Source organism: Antedon bifida, chromosome 7, assembly GCF_963402885.1.
Source record: "Antedon bifida chromosome 7, ecAntBifi1.1, whole genome shotgun sequence".
Lineage (NCBI taxonomy): Eukaryota > Metazoa > Echinodermata > Crinoidea > Comatulida > Antedonidae > Antedon > Antedon bifida.
In genome coordinates this window covers 26514697-26535997 of record NC_136232.1, presented here as the reverse complement: position 1 = coordinate 26535997, position 21301 = coordinate 26514697, and the positions used below count along the sequence as shown (strand labels likewise).

Sequence of the window (21301 nt, the reverse complement as noted above, 5' to 3'; positions counted from 1 at the left end):
GTGTCAAAATGTAATTATACACAATACAGAAGCCATTAACTAGCCAAGCATCTTATACAGTACAGCATCAAACAATAAATATGCTAAGCTAGGCCTAGGCTAGATTTGTCAATATGTTTGTTGACGTGGGCCTCGGCGGATGTGAGCCAGCTGTTGTTCAAAGGAGCTCACGTAAACAATCCATCTACCTGGCCTGGCTTTTACCAAAACAAAAGCATTTCTACCTTTCTTATTCTAATGAAAACAATCAACGTTTGCATTTGTATATTCCATTATAACTATCTCACTACCTATATCAAGAATTAAAAGTTTCCTCAGAGGCTCATATAAATAGCAGATGATAAAAGACAACGTTCCATCAACATCCTCCTCTCTCTCATCACTCTTCTTCACCTCTCCAGACCTGTCATTCAATCGACACAAGGCCGCCGTGTTTACAACTCTCTCTAAATCCGGCCTTCAGTATAGTGTAAGCTATCTGCACAGCCGCTGTGCTGTAAAGTTTAAGCTGTCTATTAACACGACTACCAAATGTTTTTGTAGACACTTTTGTTGTGCAAAAACATAGCCTTATCTTGTTGCATGCCTTTGTATGTATGTATATAGTTAATAAATTTTAATTCAGATAATCGAAATTATTTAATCGTGATGTCAAGATATGATTTATAGTCATTTATTCGAAATCTGTATTATTTTCAATTAGGTCTAGTGATGGCGCTCTTGAAGACGGACCAGTAAAGAGCTCTTTTGCATAATAAGCAACATCATATTAATGGAGTGATGAATGCAAGATACCCACACAATAGTAAATCATATCTTTTATTCTTTTACATTAAATTTATTTTCATAATTTATATAAACATAGAGGGCTTTTTTATATGTATGAGTTTTACAGACATGGCTGTAAGTAAGTGAAATGTGTTTATGAAACACAACACAGGTATACAGGGTAGACAAAAAATATCACAAATTAATTGGGGATTGCACAATTTAATAACTCCATAAAACAACACAGTATAAAACAACAATACATAACATTTAAAGCAAATATAAAACCATATATAAAAGCATTAAAATAATCAAAGTGTACAATCAATTTAATTGTGTTATATTGCTATTCTTGCGAATATACTTGGTTGAGTTTGTTTCTTCACAAATATATAATAATTACAAATTAAGTAGAAGTTTGTAAAGTAAGTTACTTAAAAACTAAATCTTAGTAATCTAAGTATGGATAGAGATTAAAACTTTTAAACAAATTCAGCACACAAAAAAAAAATAAAACTGATCAACTCAACATTACAGGCATACACTTAACATAATAAAATGGATATACAAATAAATATCTTTCTACAATATCTGTAGGTACAAAATGCAAATTAACAATTCAATAGCAGATTGTTTATCATATAAAGTTATGTTAAAGTTGTGTTTAATATATTTCACACAAACAAGGCAGGATACTAAGATAACAAGGCAAGGTTTGCAAATGTTGCAAAACAAATTGTGTACTTGAATACTTTTCTTTAAAATTATTTGCCAACAAGATAAAATTTCAATTATTTTAACAACACTAAATAATTCTATAATTAGATAATAATAAGTCTATATGATGATTTTCTTACTTTAATTAATTCTACTTATAAGTAGGTAATCAGTTTCCTTTTTAGTGTTTGTTTAGTGTACTTAATTTTCCAATAATTTTCGTTGTGAAAAAGAAAAACTCTGAATGTATACATAAATTGGTCTTATCTTTGTCTTGTGGTAAAAATTTATTTCAACAATTCTTTTCGGGAAACATATAAAACTGTAAACACTAAAATATTCCTTATAAATACAAATCTTGAAAGCTTTCATGGGTCACCCGTATGAACTCAGAAGACAGACAGATTTTCACTTCTTTTTAGATTTGTTTTTTCTGTTATTTTGATCTTTATTTAATTTATACAATCTGAATGTTTTATTCTTGAACACCATTTTGAAATACTTTGTGTATTCCTTTGAAGCTCGTTGGATGGCGTCACAAAACCTAGGAGTAGTCACACTCTTGAGATCTGGTTCCTCAGTAGGATCCGCACCAGAATACAACTGCAAAAGATAAAGAGATGTTATTAATATTAATACTCGTTCTTATATAGCTCTTAATGCACAAAGTGGGTGGAGAGAGGCAATCGTAAGTACAATATAGTGTCTTGCCTAAGGATACAAGCAATGCAACAAGCGTTGGATTCAAACTCACTTCATTACTCTATTAATCATTAAAAATTATTTATAAAGAATTCCACACAAATGAATACAACATAGAGCAAGCATAGAACATACATCAGAAATGCTGTAGTACAGATAGCTAATAGGTGTAATTTGTTTGCGCTACACCATGTATTTTAAGCTCTGAAAAGAACTGTTGAGTTTCTCGACGTTTCAATTAATATACTTTGAGCGCCCTCAGGAGTGAGAAGGGATAAGTTGCCAACAAACAGCATCATTGCCACAAATGATTTGTCATTTCATATAAAAATTTTAGACAAATGCTACCTACATGGCCGTTGGTGATGTCAATAATATCTGGCATACGACACCCGTGAGCAGAAGCTCTGGCGTAGCAGATACTGTCTTCCAGAATGATGTAATCTGTACCAATGCCGTGATGAATGTCAAACACTTCTTTAGGAGTTCTTCTTCCATAATACTGATACAGCTGCAATTTAACATGTACACATAAGTCTTTAAAAATATCTAGTTAATAATGTAATTAAAAATATGAGGCTTCAGAAAATATTGTAGATAAAAAAAGACAGTGCCAACAGAGAGCCTGGAACCTTAATACATTCAACTCTCTCAATACCGGACACCAAATATGTCTGGTTTTCCAGAAAGTCTGGTATTCGGAATATGTTTTTAATGATAAAAATGAATTTGGGACTGTTTGGAAGTGTGGTATTGGGAGAGTTTCTGGTTTTCAGAGAGTCCGGTATTGGGAGAGTTGACTGTAAAACCTAATAAGCACAAGTGGTGCTTGACTTAATCGAATCTTCAATCTATTGCATTATATTTTTCTAAATTTAATGGGTGTGAAGGAAGCCTGTGACAGCGGCAGGGAGAATAGAACAATGACAAGTTAATCTTTAGTCTACATTAGTTCATTTTTCATTATCTTAATTACATTTGTACTTACTTGTCTTGTTTTCTCTCTCAAAGCCTTATCCTCATAATGTGGATGATTTGTCAGCTTTCTACCTGTACACAGCTTGACCCCTGCTAGCAGCTGCATACTGCCACTGAATACTGCGGTAACAGGTGTCTCCTTCCTAAAAAGAGATATTATTTATATTTGATCAAAGGTACTTTGTTTCAACATACAAACCACTAACACATTGCATCATGTTGAAATATAAAGCAGTGAATGAAAACCTTTTCAGTTTGAAATAGACAGCTTATGACACAGTCAATTGAAATAATAAACCAAAACAATTGTGTGGTTAATTATCATTGGTTATCAATTATGCCAGCCTGTTTCTATAGAATAGAAGAAGGTCAAGTTCTCAAAAGGCTTAACTGGTGCTAACCACAGTTCTTTAATTCAAACCCTGGTCAATGCAAGGCATATCCCCATACTTCAGTTTGGGTGCTGGCATAATTTGTACTCCTTTTCCCCCCTTTAACTTCAGTGCTTTATACCAAATCAAAAGCGATTTTAATGGTCAACTTTGTTATTACTTAAATAATGACAGATCAGTTAGGTCGGTTAAATCTTTTTTGAATAAATTAATACTTACTTGATCCAATTCATTAATTCAACTGTGTCTGGATCATAGAATTCTCTTAGTAAAGACAACTGGTGTTGTACTTCTGGTAAACACTGTTGAAAAAAAAAACACAACAACTTTTATATTTATTGTCTTACATTAAGTACATATTTATTGAACAAGAATATCTAAACATATTGTTTTCTGAGTTTAAAAAACTTAAATACCTTCATTTCATGTTCATTCTATTAACTTGTTGTTGTGTAACACTTACCATGTATGTGAGCACCACAATGACACACAGAGTAGCAACGTGTTGAATAAATTTAACCTAAAAAAAATTAATAATAATGTAATTTATCAATTTATATACTGGAAATAAAAAGAGTTTAAACTATCTAAATAATCATTAATCTGTTGTTGAGGACCCAAATGGAAATAAGTTTTATATTATTTATGACTTTCTTTGGTTCAATTAGTTTGTTTTGTAGTGTTCCATTTTTGTGTGTCATTCTGTTCAAATCAAAGTGTATCAATTTTTGGGCTGTTAATTCATTCATCTTTTTATTGATTGATTGAAATATATATTTATACAGGGTAAGCTCTTCAGTCAAAGACTGGTCTTCCAGAAAGCCCAGTTATGATCAGTGGCTGTGATGTACTTATACACCGGGGTAACCCCCCTACTCGTCTCAAAGGATGTACTAGGTTCTTTAAAGTGCACACAAGCTAGATGTGTACACTGGACCTACGGTTTATAGTCCTTATCCGAGAAGACTCGTTCTACCACCAGAACCATGGAATGAGTGAGCCTCGAACCCCTGCCGATGTTATGGCTACGTAATTATGGTTCCACTGTCTTAACCGCTCGGCCACTCACTCACTCATGGAATATCATGATTACATAATATATCCATAGCAAAAAAAAAGCTTAATCTAAGAAATCATTGTGTACTGATAACAAACTGAAAAACGACAAACTATTATAAACTTATAAAATTTAAAATAAATCTTTAATTCAAATTATAGAATGAAAAATTCACTTACAAATCGTTCTGAAGTAATCCCAAACATTCTAAAAATAAACCTCCAAACTTGCGGACTACCGACAGCAAACGCAGACAATACACACATTTGGGGTGTCCATAGATACTTCATACGGAGGACAGTCAGGGCCATGACACCAAAGAACACCGATTGGATGGCATGGTACGCAAGTTCTGGACGGTCTTGCAGAAGATGACCGTTGTAATCATCATCTGTCTTCTCTTTTAAACTGTAAGATGATTGTAAGAATTGTATCAAAATATATATCACACCATAATAGTCTACCCGATTCACACATTGTACAAGAAAATGTAATACAATATTGTATGGATATCATCTTAAACGCTAATCGTCATTAGACATCGCGCGTCTCACTTGTGTTCGCCACTCAGTACGTTTTTGAGCAAGCATGTGTATAGGCCGCATGTGAAAAGTTTTGTTTCCTTTTTTATGTTTGCCATCGATGTAAGCATAAGCGTTTAAGTTACAACCCTTTCACACACTAGTTTATCATGGTATAATGACTGTAACGTAAACGATGTGTAAAAAACTTACTATACCCCATTCACACGTAAAATAACCTTACAAATTGTTACAAGATGTTTGTATGTGTGAATCGGGTGTTCTCTCACATGACTCTTGACAATTACAAGATGATTACAAACTTTGTAACAATACAGATGCTTTATTTAGTAGACAAGTGGTATTTACCAGGATTTTAGACCACAATCCTGGAACAGCACCAGTGAAATGTTTTAATTTTATCTAATAATCAGGCCTACTGTTCTTCCAGCAAGCCCTTGTAATTTACAATAATGAGTACAAACTTTCTAAATACATTTATATATATATATATACTGTTTTGTAACAGGGGTTTCTACTTATAAGCTGTGCTTCATAGATTCTCCCTTTCCATTCTTTTGTTTTGTAATGATTGTTTATGTAATGTTTATGTTTTTGTGAATGGAAATAAAGAAACAAACAAACAAACATAGTGTTGTTTGTTTAGTTTGGGGCAATCTTCTACTGTAATACTGTAACTGAATTAGGATTTGAACTGACAACCTTGGAATTGTAGGTTAACCACCCAGCTGCGGTGCCACTGCTTCTACAACCTACCTCCATTTTTGGATGACTGATATTAGCACGCATATTAACAGTGTTACTATGGTAACAAGGTAAATAGGGAAGAGAAGACGACTTGAAGTCCTCTGGAAGAAGTCATAGGTTAAAAACTGGAAGGCACCGTTACATTTGTACACCAAAGCATCAAAATCTCTGAAATATAAATTTCAAAATCAATTTTTATTTCAAGTAATTATGTACTATATCTTATTAATTATTTCATTTTAATTTAATTTAATCTGGAGGTAAAAATACTTTAAAAATGATAATTATTAGACACAATTTTTTTTACTGTTTTATACTACATAATGATTAATGCATCTTTGAACATATATTTTATGGAATTTGCACAATACAGATGAAATAAATATATTATTATCAGAATGAAAGAGACAAATAAATAATATAGTAAACAATACCTTGCACTTGAAAGTTGAAATTTTGCCAATAGAAATTTGAAAATATGTTGGTCATCATCTAAATTGATTAAGTACTGTAAAGAAAAATAAAACATGTAATGAAATAACAAACATTGCTTGAGTGTTCTCTTCAGTAATCAAGTGTTAAAAACAAATACAACATTGAAAAACAGAAGAAGATAAGAAGATAATAAGATTTATAAAGTGCACATATCCACAAAGTGCACAAGGCGCTTAAAAAAACAAGCCTTATGATTACAAGGAATGCCAAGAAAAGTTATTTCCACTAAAACTAAAAGAGTTTTTAAATGCAATTAAAAACTTGTGAAGCAGCATTTATGTATAAAAAACTACTGCAGTATTTACAGTAAACAATAAATAAATAAGATTACCTTTACAATGGCATTAAAACAGAACGTCAACAACATCACTAGAACGCCGTAACCAAGAACCTTCATAATATTTACACCAATGTTTGTAGAGGTATGACTACGTTTCTAGGAAGATATATTATGCATCTTTTGAGATGATCATTTTTTTCACTAACAAAAAGTTATATAAACATATATTTTTAAGTAGTAGTAGTAGCAGTTTATTTAAATAAGAAGTTAAATTATATAATAGGATTTTGAAAAATTATTTCAAGCATTCAGAAATTTTCTAAACCATAATAACTATTATTACTTTATTTGACTTTTTAACTTACTTGTAAATGAAGAACAATAAATGCAGCTGGAATGAAACTAAGCACTAAGGCTCCAAGAAGCATCTCATTACAAAACTGTAGAATACATACAAGAATAATGGACACACCTTGAATGCCTAGTATGGTGAGGATCTGAAAAATAAAATAAAGAAATGTTTAAAAAACCACTTGTTTTCCTCTGCAACCATACTTCATTCATTCAGACATACTTTCAATTACAAAAAACTAGTCAACTAGTATACACAAAATTTACTATAATTCAATTCAATTCAATTTCTTTTTATTTCGGAAATATCATCCATATTAATAAACGTATAAACATAAAAAAAAAATAAAAAATCGTAAACTCTAAACTTAAGTATATAGAATGCTTTTCCATCTACAATACATTTTGGAGTTATGGAGCATATTTTTGCAAACACAAGCAACAAGGATGTTACCACTATTCAACATACGTTGCATGAAACCATAGGTAGATTTTCGCATGTACTCATTAAAGGAAGGGACACCATGTTCAATAAACATTGCACTGGCACTACTACTTCTAGAGACATTAAGTATATATAATAACACAATATTTAAATATGCATTCATACCAAGACTAACAATTGCTGTTAATTTGGTATTTTACACACTATGGTTTGTATTTGTGAAACCTTTTAGTTGAAAACCACTTTTTTTGAATTGCAAAATATAAATTAATTTCATAATCATAAGATGGTTTACCTTAGGCAATGGGGCTAAGCCTAGTGTGACAGTGCCATACAAAGCCATAGCTTGCAAGAAGAACACAAACTGGCTTACCTTAGACAGTGGGGCTAAGCCTAGTGTGACAGTGCCATACAAAGCCATAGCTTGCAAGAGGAACACAAACTGGCTTACCTTAGACAGTGGGGCTAAGCCTAGTGTGACAGTGCCATACAAAGCCATAGCTTGCAAGAGGAACACAAACTGGCTTACCTTAGACAGTGGGGCTAAGCCTAGGGTGACAGTGCCATACAAAGCCATAGCTTGCAAGAGGAACACAAACTGGCTTACCTTAGACAGTGGGGCTAAGCCTAGGGTGACAGTGCCATACAAAGCCATAGCTTGCAAGAAGAACACAAACTGGTTTACCTTAGACAGTGGGGCTAAGCCTAGGGTGACAGTGCCATACAAAGCCATAGCTTGCAAGAAGAACACAAACTGGCTTACCTTAGACAGTGGGGCTAAGCCTAGGGTGACAGTGCCATACAAAGCCATAGCTTGCAAGAAGAACACAAACTGGCTTACCTTAGACAGTGGGGCTAAGCCTAGGGTGACAGTGCCATACAAAGCCATAGCTTGCAAGAGGAACACAAACTGGTTTACCTTAGACAGTGGGGCTAAGCCTAGGGTGACAGTGCCATACAAAGCCATAGCTTGCAAGAGGAACACAAACTGGCTTACCTTAGACAGTGGGGCTAAGCCTAGGGTGACAGTGCCATACAAAGCCATAGCTTGCAAGAGGAACACAAACTGGCTTACCTTAGACAGTGGGGCTAAGCCTAGTGTGACAGTGCCATACAAAGCCATAGCTTGCAAGAGGAACACAAACTGGCTTACCTTAGACAGTGGGGCTAAGCCTAGTGTGACAGTGCCATACAAAGCCATAGCTTGCAAGAAGAACACAAACTGGCTTACCTTAGACAGTGGGGCTAAGCCTAGGGTGACAGTGCCATACAAAGCCATAGCTTGCAAGAAGAACACAAACTGGCTTACCTTAGACAGTGGGGCTAAGCCTAGGGTGACAGTGCCATACAAAGCCATAGCTTGCAAGAAGAACACAAACTGGCTTACCTTAGACAGTGGGGCTAAGCCTAGGGTGACAGTGCCATACAAAGCCATAGCTTGCAAGAGGAACACAAACTGGTTTACCTTAGACAGTGGGGCTAAGCCTAGTGTGACAGTGCCATACAAAGCCATAGCTTGCAAGAAGAACACAAACTGGCTTACCTTAGACAGTGGGGCTAAGCCTAGGGTGACAGTGCCATACAAAGCCATAGCTTGCAAGAGGAACACAAACTGGCTTACCTTAGACAGTGGGGCTAAGCCTAGGGTGACAGTGCCATACAAAGCCATAGCTTGCAAGAGGAACACAAACTGGTTTACCTTAGACAGTGGGGCTAAGCCTAGGGTGACAGTGCCATACAAAGCCATAGCTTGCAAGAGGAACACAAACTGGCTTACCTTAGACAGTGGGGCTAAGCCTAGGGTGACAGTGCCATACAAAGCCATAGCTTGCAAGAGGAACACAAATTGAGCAAACTGCCAAGTTAGCACAAATAGGAATGAACACAAAGAGATGCCAAGTAAGGTAACAATCTGAAAATAAAAGAAGTATTTATTGTTTAATTATTACATTTTTATTTACGGTAATTCATTTGGAAAATAGTTTAAACTAAATCACAACATTACTTTAAGTTAATAACTTTATTTAAAAAAACAACATATTTTCCAGGATAGCCCAAAAAGACGGATACAAAAATGCAAACAGTCACAGTTTTAAAATTATTAATGACATCATCAACAATATTATTATATATATTACATTTTATTACTTTAATTTAAACTTGCAACTGTTCATTCAAACAAAGATTATTATACTTAACATTACAAGAATGAATGAGTACATATTACATGTGTTGATATTGTCACGCTGTTTATTGTGTTTGTTTCATGTTCATGTGTCAAACACACTTTGCTTCAGGAACACTACGTGTGAAAATGGCATTTAAAAAGCAAACTAACTGTTGATTACCCTGGAAATGTCATTAAGCATTTGATATGTAATCAAGCATAAAATCATACACTTGCAATACCGTACCTGGGAGTTCCTGGAAATGGTCGGTCGAAGGTAGTATGTTATCAATGTGATTTGAATGAATATGAAGGGTAATGCAAAACTCTCCCTCAATGGAATAGTGTACTCCACTCTGGTGGTGTCATCTCTGAAAGAAAAAAAATCTCAATCTTTATTTTATTATATTAGTGTAATTGATCGGAAAGCTTCCGAAGTTTCTTACATCTGTATTATTGGTGGCGCAATATATATTGCAAACAAAACCTTAATGTTCTAAAGCTAGCAAATCAATATTAAGGATTCTCGAACCACAACATTAGATTACTCTAGTAGTGTTGAACAGTGAGATCTAATTATTATTTGATATATATTATATTAAGTGATATTGAAAGTTTTTCTACGTTGAAAATACAGTACAAGTGATGGCAAAATTGCTTTTAATATTTATATTGTAAACTGTAAAATTAATTAAGTTAATAATTTATTCATGATTGAAGAAATAAAGTGCAGCAGTGCTAAATTATTAAAGAACTTACTTATTAAAAATATAAAAAGCTGAAGCAAGCACACCAGTGAACCATGACCCAGATAGTAACCAAGCCATTACATATAAAGATATGATATAGACACCGTGCAGTGCAAATACTGAGTTAATGTAGAAGTACACAGGTTCAATGACACTCTGAAATAAAGAAATTTTGATTCTTGTTTAGATGGTTTATTTAAATGTGATACATAGTATCCAATTTACAATTTGTATTTAATAGTTATTTTATTTACAAATATCCTATTGTATAAAAATAAACGTATTGCTATTTTGATGGTAGAAATACAGCCCACTATACAACTGACAGTAATATATGTATAGTGGTGTTGTCGATTGATTATTATTATTAACAGTAATATTTGCATTAATAAACTTACTGTATTAGTTGTAGCAATAATGCATGTATAGAGTTTATCAGTGTAATAAGGGGAAATAAACATACAGCATGAATGAAAACAACAGGGTCAGATTTATTGAAAATTGAAAAAACCAAAACAAAAATATTTTGCGTATGTCTTATTTTTAGTCGTGTGCAACATGACTCTACAGCTCACTATGTCAGTTGGTAGGTTGGTCAGTTGCAACTGTTAATAATATTCAAAAGTGCTACTTTTGTACATTTATATTGAATAAAGTAAATAAACATTCTTTAGAATAATTCAAAACCTACCTGAAGACAAAGTGATATTACTTTGTATAGTGTAGCAAGGTAAACTTCTTGGTAAACATTGAACCTCTTTAGGATGTTTATTGTACGCCAACTCTCGGTGATATTATCATTTATCAAATCATGAAGACCTGTGACAAACAAAAAGGCAAGATCTTTAATGTTAATTGGCATTCCATACTACTATTTAAGACGTTTATGGTACGCCAACTCTCTGTGATGTTATCATTTAATTTTATCAGATCATGAAGACCTGTGACAAACAAAAAGGCAAGATCTTTAATGTTTATTGGCATTCCATACTACAAATCATACATAGTATATTTCAACTAAAACTCACATGATAGAAAACACATTTTATGGAATAAAGTGTTTGAGGTTTCAGTGCAGCAGCTTATACACAAATGTTATTTATTTTAGTAGAGTTTCAAATGGCTGGTATAAAATACTACATTAAGCAGTGTAAAGCTCTGTCTACACTATCAAACTTTATGTGACAAAAAAATGTGATTCGACCATATATGGACATGATGATGTCATACCAGTACCATATTGGGCACATCACTACCATATTTGGGCACATCACACTTTTTTTGTCAAACTAGTTTGATAGTGTCACAGAGGTTATTACTGAATGCAGCCAGACAAAGTAGGTCACACCGTTAATTTAGTGATAAATTATGAAAGGCGGTTATCAATTCAGTAGGTTTATGACAATTACTGTATGTGGTTTATTAAGTACATTCAAGTATTTAATTATAACTACATTAATTAAAACAAGTAATTAAAAACAGAAAGAAAAAACAAACACAAACAAGTTTAACCACTCATTGGCCACCACATCTTCATTGCCAATCTGTGTGACACCAGCTGGCATCTAAGATAAAAGCTTAAAATGATCATTAAAGCCACAGTAATTATGTACTACCTTGTGATATTGATGGACTAAGTATCATCTGTTTGTAGTAGGAATAGTAAAGACCAGCTTCGGTGCGAAATGATATCTCTCGTTCAACTTCCTGTAAGATACAAATAATCAATACAAATGTTAGTATTTTTTATCCCTCAAATTAAGTAATTATGGAGTTACTGTATTACACTGTAGTAGATATAACAGTTTATTTTTTGTGGGGCGAAAAAAAATATTGCATATTATTTTGAAGGTCAATCATATCAATCAATATCAGTCAATGTCAGCCAATATTAATCAATATAGTTAATATCAATGAATTATAACTACAGACTTCTTGTTATTCTCACCTTAATATTTGAAAACCAAAGTCTGTTCTCATGTAAGGTGTGCAGAAAATTTGCAAAATGATACCCAATATAAATGCTGATTATAACACCAATCAAAAAATAAACAAAATTCATCCACTGTGATTTCCCTAATTGCCTGATCTCCGATTGCTGGAACATTCCATTATTTACAACGGGGGTTTTTCCATTCCTGCTGTTTACTCTTGATGAATGTTCTTCTTTGTGTTGTATTCTCTTCCGTGATTTTGACATGGTTTCAGTTTATATACATTCTTTAAAACATAATTTGATACTAACATATTTACAGAATTCTAGGAATGACTTCTTTTGTAAATAAACCTGGACATCGCCCCAAGCTAATAAACTTTTAATGAATACAGAAACGTTATGGTACAATAGCTACAGATATTCACAAAAGGTTGTTACTTAGTCGTTTATATTCATTCACTTATTCTAACTTTATGATGACCATAAAAGTCTTTATAAATATTGTATATCACTAAACTAGGCACTGAAGTGAAATTATAGTTGAGTGAAAATTATATTTACTGTACCTATACAGTCAAAATGAGGGGACAGGATATAAGGGCTGTATTCAAACGTTTGCCTATCTAGCAAAAACTGATGGAAAATACAGTATTTTGCAAAGTGAAAAGTCTCAGTGATATATAGATAAATCAATCAATTCTTTTGAATAATTGATAAATTATTTAAGGCATAAATAATGAACTTGTTAATGTAGCAATTTTATTTAACTGACAGTATTTGGTGTTTTTTCACCAAGTATAGCATAAATAAATATACTTTTTTTTTTGTTCAGAGATGAGACCAACATTTTTGTCTTCTGTGGGTTCGTCCCACTTTGTCGGAAAGTAAATAAATTTAAAAAACATGTTAATAATTAAGATCTTAATACAATCTTATAACATTAATATTTTAATTTTTAGTATGGATATCATAAACTACCTGTATAATGAATAAACAATAGCAATCTGTTGAAAGTGAATCCCATTATTTTTGTAATTTATTGTAACAATATCCAGATACTAGAGAGCTAGTAGCACATGGTACTATGCCAGCTGAGGTTGATATAATTGGCCAATTACCACTAATTGAAAATCAATCCAACTATCAAGTCATCATATTACAAGATGACATCAATTGTCTGTGAGGACAGGTATTACCAACATTCTGTCAACCAATCAATGAGAATGTATTAGACTTAAAGTTGTATTGTCCCCCAAAACATGAAGATTAATAAAATCAAATATTAAACAAAAATAATTTTAATTTCAGGGGGACAATAAACCTTTAAAGCTCATTTCATTTATTTAATTAGAAAAAATAGATCTCCTCCATGATTCCTACAGGAACTTTTCTACCTTTTCTACACAAGCAATAATACTCATAACGCTAAATGCATGCAAAGGTACCAATTACTATTTAAGTTTCAAACAGAAATGTGCAAAAATAAAACTATCAAAGACCAAAATTCTAAAACAAAAACTGACATGTCTGAAAAACATTCATAAATTGAACAGTTTATGATTTATGGGCAAAGAATATCAGAAAGGTAATGAAGCATTATCAAGATTACTTTCTAAGCTGTTGCTAAGTTTCACTGAGAATTTAAAAGCATATGTTATTGAGGTTATGGTTTTAGGGGTGTGTCTTTATTACAGCATACTGGCTACTGTACAGTTAAGGCCATCTCAGTCAGCACAGATGAATCGAGACGTTTCTTCGGGCCTCGTCATACAATGCTGTCTGAGTTGGCCTTTAGTACCAGCAGATTCTTGAGATGATGACATCATTGAATCCTAAACATGAAGGCACAAATTTTATAAATTATGTCCCACCTACAGTAGTCTATATTCTAAATGACGATTTGGCTTTAATAAGCTTAATATTCATAAAAAGATATAAATTTTGGCACAAATGGCGTGTTATAATTATCTTGAGCTGGAATCTCCCAGTTTTAAACAACTATCAAAATGCCCGAGTGCATCTACGTAAAACAAAACAATACCTTGACACAAATCCAGTCCTACCTAAGCTTGCAAGGAAATCTGTTTTAGTCCTTCTCCAATTTATTACTACCTAACAAATTTTGGTAAATTACTTTTAACTACTTAACTGTCACAGAGTTCCGCCAACTGGCAGTAGTAGCCTGCTGGACCGTACCTACTGTGGGTTTTATCATTATCTACACTACTGATTGATCTTGATGGTCCGCATAAACGATGCACTTTACTGACTTCCTTTCAGGAAAGATTAAGAAGGTACGTTAAACTTTTAGTAACTCAAGAAATGATGAGAAACACTCACCAAATAAGTCATAATACTTCAAACCTAAAAGAACTGCATATAACATAGACATACACAATATAAAACATCAGTTAGTATACAGTGTAGTACATGTATATTTAGAAAGGCTATAATAATTGTTTTATTATTATAGTTTTTACTAAACTGGACTATTACTGATGAAAGGAAATCTATAGTACGGATTAAATTTTTAATTTCTAGTATCTAAAATCTCTTTACCTGTCATTAGCTACAAATATATGGCATTATTTGTCCTGTATTAATTATAGAAAAATGTGGGATACAGCATCACATGCGTAACATGGAAATTCTGTAACATTTGACAAAGGCGATATTGCTCCTACTGAATGGAGGAAAAATAAATATGTTTCCTCCGCGTGATACACTTGTGACACGGTATCACAGCATTTGTCATGATACAGGACAAATAATGTCATACAGGGCTGTAGCCACCAGTATGGTTGGTAAGGTTTTAACCCGACTACCTGACTGAAAACCGGACCACATTATTATACATCCCTAGAATGATGATACAGTACAGAGAATTGGCTAGTAAAAATAAAACTATTAAACTAAAGCCTTCTTTTAATAGTGTAAAACACAGATAAGAAAACATAAATAGAAAATACTGTTTTAACTAGCTGGTCTAACGAAACGGTTCGCCAAACTCAGATCCACAACGTAATTTACTTCAAAATTTAGTCACCTCATTTTGACAGCTTCCTTCATTCACACCTATAGTAATTGTCAATTTTTTTATAAATTACTGCAGTAACATGATTTGCAGTTGATAATTTATTGTACTTTTTACTGCAGTAACATGACCTACAGTTGACAATTGATTGTACTTTTTCAAAAGAAAAATTCTTCAAAGAAAGCTTTTAATCCGACAGTTGAACAAACTGGTCACAAAATTATTAAAGTAATGCCAGGATAGACAACAGACAAACAGAACTCGAAACAGATTGTATTTACAGGTTAAAATTGTAAGGCATTTTAATTAACAGGCAAACTGCCTTAAAAGTTTACAGGTAGATTTAATATTATAAGGAAAATGAATTTCTGTTATTTATATTTCCATAAACAACATTTTCAATACCTCAATAAAAATTGTGAATATTACACAATAAATTAATATACTTATTAAATTTATTCTTAAATACAATGTTTAACATACAACTTGAAATCAACTAAACCTATCTATTACCCAATTAGCATTATCCCAAATGATTTCTTCTGCTCACTAAAAATAAAATAATTGTTATTTATAAATATTCACTTTCCTAAATAACAATGATGCAAACGTATACAATCAAACCTGAACAAGAGAAACCTACAAAACCGAACAATAATCAAGAATAAATCCAGTGTAGAGAAAACAAAATAGTCCCTTCCTCGTTGAGTTTCAGAGCTGGTGTGTCTGTTGCATTTACAGGCAATTCATATAGTACTGGAACATTCTATTTATGAAGGAGGGGTTTTGAAATGTACTGTATAACACAAAGTCATTCTTTAAATAGAATACAACACAATTTAAACCTTCATGATATGATGACAGTTAAAACAATTAAAAAAGATTTTATAAAAAATGTTCACTCACCAATATTTTAGAAAACCAAAGTCTGTTTTCATGTAATGTCCAAATATAGAGACTGTAGTGATATCCCATAATGATAGCTAGCGCAGTACCAACAACTAAACTCAGAGACTTGAGAAACCAACTTAAATTCTCTCCTGTTGCCTCCTCATCTTCTGACACTTCATCCTCCACAGAATCCTCTTCCTCTTGAATTGGTACCTCATTATCTTCTGTGTCTTCCTCTGTGGAAGTGCAATTTGTGGCATTGTGAAGAGACCTCAAATCATTGTCTTTTTCTGGAGATGATCTTGGATGTAAATGTTCACTTCTCCTTTTTCGTATTCTCTCAGACATCATCAAGATTTATTAAATATTACTGAAATAAAAATAATTTTTTTAAATGCAAATGTTACTTATAAAAAAATTTTGAATGATGACTCTTTTTCTCATTAGGTGATCATTTAGAATAAAATGATCACCTATTGTTATTGTATCAAATCTTTATTTTTCTTTTTATTGTTTCTGTACACTATTTTGTGTAACAATTATCTCAAAAAGTTTAATGTCAATGATTACCACAATTTCAGAATATCTTTCAAATGATATAACTTAATCCTAATAAGCCTTCCAGCGTGATCACTCATCCGTGACGTCATTTATACGCCATTTTGTGAAATCACATTATCAATCATATCTCCATAATTCATTATCACATATTAATGAAATTCACTACACGTAAACTTCAGGTCAAGGGTAAAAATATTAGAAAATAAAAAGTTGCACGTTTCAAGGTCATGCACGTGAAATCGCGCGTTAAAAATTTAGAACGCTCAAAATTAAGTTTTGATCAATTTAGAGCATGAATTAGGCCATTTGCGCGTTTCAAAAAATTACTGCGCAAAAACACGTTTTTGCGCACGCGATTCTTAAAAAGCGTAAAAAATAAAATTTGATGTATAAATCACAATCTACTCACAATTCTTAGTACATTCACCGATTTTGAGTCCATTCCGACTTAAGATAACGCTATACGAGCACGTTAAAAATGAATAAATGCGCAAATTAATTGCATCAAAGTGCTGAAAATGGTGAAAAATAAGGCATTTTCAAAATGAAAATAACTCTTCAGAATGCAAGATGACCCCCATTTTTTTTAACTTATTCGGGAAGCCATTGAGTTGTAGATATGAATTCATGTACACATTTGACGTACAAAATGTTGTGACGTCATCAAATGGCCACTTCAATTTAAAATTAAGTTTTTTTTCTCTTTTGTCATATTTTATCACATTCAATAGAACGCATCTCTAATAATTTGTGCCTGATTTTTGCTCAAATGTTAGTATGTGATTGCTCAATTAATTGACTTTCTCATGACCTGCCACTATTTTTATTTTGATGACGTCATCACGCGTAAAAACTTGAATAACGTAGGTCGTGTAATTTCACCTTCGCCGTAAATTTGAATATCTTACAGCTCTTCAGAATTAAAGGTTACCTTGATAATTATAATTTATTATGAAAGCTGATGAAATGTAGATATGAATTCATATAAAAATTAAGCCTATCGGATGTTGTGACGTTAACATATGGCCAGTTGAAGTTAAAAAGTAGTTTTTTCATCTTTTTCGTCAAAGTTATACAAATTTCAAAGAGCGCGCACAGCGCTTCTACGTGCCAAATTCTCTTCCAATTCTTGTATTTATTTGCTCAATTCATTATCTTTCGAGTTTATTTTGATAATTCCATCATACCAAAAAATTAGAACATGATGTGTGTCCCGTAATTTCACCTATGCTACACTGTATATAGATACATTATATACTGTACATATTGTATATGGCATATAATAGGCACAACTCAGCACTATAAGCATATGATAGGATGGCATACATCAACATTTTCTGATCGTATGTTAACGTACGTGCAAAAAAATTATTTCGGTAAAATGATAAAAATGATCACCTATAATTCGTCAAAGTGACGAATTAAATTCTAGTTTTGGAATTGTTATTGTTAATATCACAAAGGGCCAAAAAAAACTCCAACTAACAATAATAACAAGAAATATTTCTTACAAAAAACGCTGCTCGACATTTTAAAATTAATCATTGTTCTTTCTTCAGATATATTTATGATTAATTATTAAAAAGATGTCCTTTAATCCCAAAAATACATACAAATCAAAGATAGTTCTTTAATTATGAATCACATGCCCATTTAAAAATGGTCAATTTTGAACTTTAATGTGCTGCGTGTGTGTGACCTCAAGGCATGCAACTAAATACTCTCTAGAGACAACGTGACTTCAAGCAAAGAGTGATATATATTCTTTGCTTCAAGTGAGAAAAATCTTTCCAGTCTGTTGATTCGCTTCAACCAATCAAAGGTCGAGAATCCAAAATCGTTCAACCATCAGCCCTCATAGACTCTCTTTTCCCAGACGTTTTTTTGGGTCCAGCAGCTGGGATCTATAAATTATAGTCGAGTTTACAAATTAGCAAAACTGTCGGCCTTAGATACTATAACTGCTGCTTGCTTTATATCAGAATGAGTCATCTCTTGTGACGTAGCGGGCTAGAGCAGCAGCTTGAAAACATTTATCAAAGAATACAAAATATAGACGACATTAATATTTTACTAATTTTTTCTGCCTCTACTATTTACTATTGAACAGTACAAAACAGCCAAGGAAAGACCAAAAAGCTTGGCACGAAATAGACTGAACAATTGCAAACATTGAAAAATTAAAAAAATAAGTGAAGATTTAGGCTAGGCCTATCTATAGATTTTTTATTTTTTTAATGAATTAATATAAAACATGCACTTTTTTTGCACAAACACTGATATGATACACATTTGTCACGCATTTTAGCACAAGTCTATTCATGAACATTTGTTATCATTATTTGGCCTAGGCCTTACCTAGCTAGTAGGCCTGACCTAGGCGGCCTCTGAGACTGACAGGGGGGCCTAACTATACTATCTACGCCAGGAGCCTAGGCTAGCCCTACACTGTAGCTAGGGCCGGCCTAGCTAGGCCTACTACTAGATTATTTAAGAGGACCCTACCCCTAGCCTACTTACTACTACTAGGCCTAGTCGGAATAATAGCTACTGTATGTAGGACCTATTGGTGAGTATCTAATGATTCACATTTACCTATATTGTATTTTACCCTACTGTAGGCCTAGTAGGCTAGGCCTCACTTCTTTCATGCGCAACTAGACTCACGTCGTCAGGCAGCATTTTCTCTCTCCGATTCTCCACCGACGACACGAACCTCAAAAACGTGGAACCTCGTATGGAGCGCAACCCACGACAAAATGTTTAAAATATTAATTTTCAGGTATGGAATGGCAATATAGCAAAAACAAATGTAACCACATTGATTCTTACCATTGTACAAAGGAAACTTTGGATTCCGAAACTTTTAACATCTTTAAAGAAAAACATCATATAGACATCTGCAGTGTTTGAATGTAGAATTAAGTAAGTACAGTGAATTCAAATTGTTACTCAGTCATTTCGATATTTCAAAGGCAGCAGGGTAAGGTAATACATCAGCTACCATATAAACATTTTGGTCAAAGTTATCAGTATGTCGTTAATCAAGTAGATCGCTGTACTGTAGTCGTTATTTGTGAAATATCATGAAAATATTAAATATTACAAGAAAATAAATTTAAAACACTGTTTTTTTAAATCTTTTATTCATCTATTCATCTTATCTAGTAATAATAGGTATAAAAAAAGAAAAATCCATTCAACTAAAACCAACTACAGGCATTTATGTTCGCAGATTAATTAACCAATAAGCTATTATCAAACGTACAAAACACTTTATCATCGGAACAATTGAACAATCATAAAAACTAATTTCATCTAAAATACTATACTAGTTAAATTAATACTTAAACCTTAAACTTAATAGAACATAATGCAGTATTGTTTATTGTAGGCATAAGCTATGCATAAAATTGGCAATAATAAACGATTCAATTAATATGTAATTGTTCAGCCATTATATTCTGACTGAATCCTTTGTATGCCTCGTAAGGTAAAGCTCCTACTCTATACCGGTGAAACTCCGGTGTATAGAGAAATATTTCTGTCTCGTACACAGACGAGACAACGATTTACAACGTATCAACTTCAAATTATAACTAAAAAATGTATAGGTATTTCATAATAAACCATTCAATCAATATCTAATTGTTCAGCCATTATATTCTGACTGAATCCTTTGGATGCCTCCTAAGGTATGCTCCTACTCTATGCCGGTGGAACTCCGTTATGTACAGAAATATTTCTGTCTCGGACACAGACGAGACAACGATTTACAACGTATCAACTTAAAGTTATAACTATAATTTATAGGTATTTCTGCCCTGACAACGATTTACAACGTATCAACTTCAAATTATAACTATAATTTATAGGTATTTCTGCCCTGTTTAACAACGAAACAAGGGCAACGTATTCCAACGTATCTATTAGCAATAAAGATCAAAGCGCCTTCGGAATTTAGAATTCTCCTATCTTTCTCATAAACTTCGTGCACGACGGTGAGAAAAGAAATTATGGCGGTAATACGTGGGAGTGGTCCCACGAGAGGGCGCTATAGCAGACTGTCCCATTTATTAAGGAGGTGAACTACTGTAAAATTCTTTTTGTAATTGTTTTCGCACATCATGGAAAAGGGATACTGTCGGGCTTATCCGGGTAAGCAGGCACGTAATAGACTCTGAAATTATGCAACAAGTATTATATAAAGACAGAGACTATTCACAGATTCTTATCTTTTTTGTGTAAAGTGACATAACAATGCTGTGTCATTAAATTTCAGTAAAATTTCAATTTTTTTCAATGAAGCAAGTAAAAGTCAGAAATTTTTCATTTTACTGTACTCTACTTTAAAATGTATATACTTTAACCAAAAGCAGATCCAAGTGGATATCTGCACATGCTCACTCATCCCTTTGACAAAATAACAATTTCATTATTCAACTCATATAGAAATGTTTTCAATTGTTTACAATTAAATGCTTCCATA

The 21301-nt window shown here is 32.8% G+C and overlaps 1 protein-coding gene across 2 annotated transcripts; it reads right to left on the bottom strand.

The window, feature by feature from the left end:
* Positions 1-1016: 1016 nt before the first annotated feature.
* Positions 1017-19506, bottom strand: LOC144847418 (protein C-mannosyl-transferase DPY19L3-like). 2 transcript variants are annotated; one of them, XM_078703770.1, is made up of 17 exons: positions 19408-19506; positions 16267-16621; positions 12007-12097; positions 11082-11209; positions 10401-10546; positions 9889-10012; positions 9252-9386; positions 7044-7175; positions 6730-6834; positions 6338-6411; positions 5913-6071; positions 4794-5022; positions 4021-4077; positions 3777-3859; positions 3176-3308; positions 2540-2698; positions 1017-2088 (listed from the first exon to the last, which is right to left on the bottom strand). In XM_078703770.1, the coding sequence occupies exons 2-17, from the start codon at positions 16600-16602 to the stop codon at positions 1894-1896; spliced, it is 2286 nt and encodes a 761-aa protein (XP_078559896.1). In that variant the 5' UTR covers positions 16603-16621; positions 19408-19506; the 3' UTR covers positions 1017-1893. The 2 variants fall into 2 exon arrangements, with proteins under 2 accessions (XP_078559896.1, XP_078559897.1); XM_078703771.1 differs by lacking the exons at positions 16267-16621; positions 19408-19506 and adding an exon at positions 12339-12644.
* Positions 19507-21301: the final 1795 nt, after the last annotated feature.

What these genes read in the sequence shown, in the direction of transcription:
- LOC144847418 (XM_078703770.1), bottom strand. Translation starts at nt 16,602, where the DNA reads ATGATGTCTGAGAGAATACGAAAAAGGAGAAGTGAACATTTACATCCA. An exon ending in GTTTTAATGCCATTGTAAAG is followed by an intron (nt 6,412 to 6,729) that starts GTAATCTTATTT and finishes TTTTCTTTACAG; the next exon opens with TACTTAATCAATTTAGATGA. An exon ending in GGATTACTTCAGAACGATTT is followed by an intron (nt 4,078 to 4,793) that starts GTAAGTGAATTT and finishes AATTTTTTTTAG; the next exon opens with GTTAAATTTATTCAACACGT.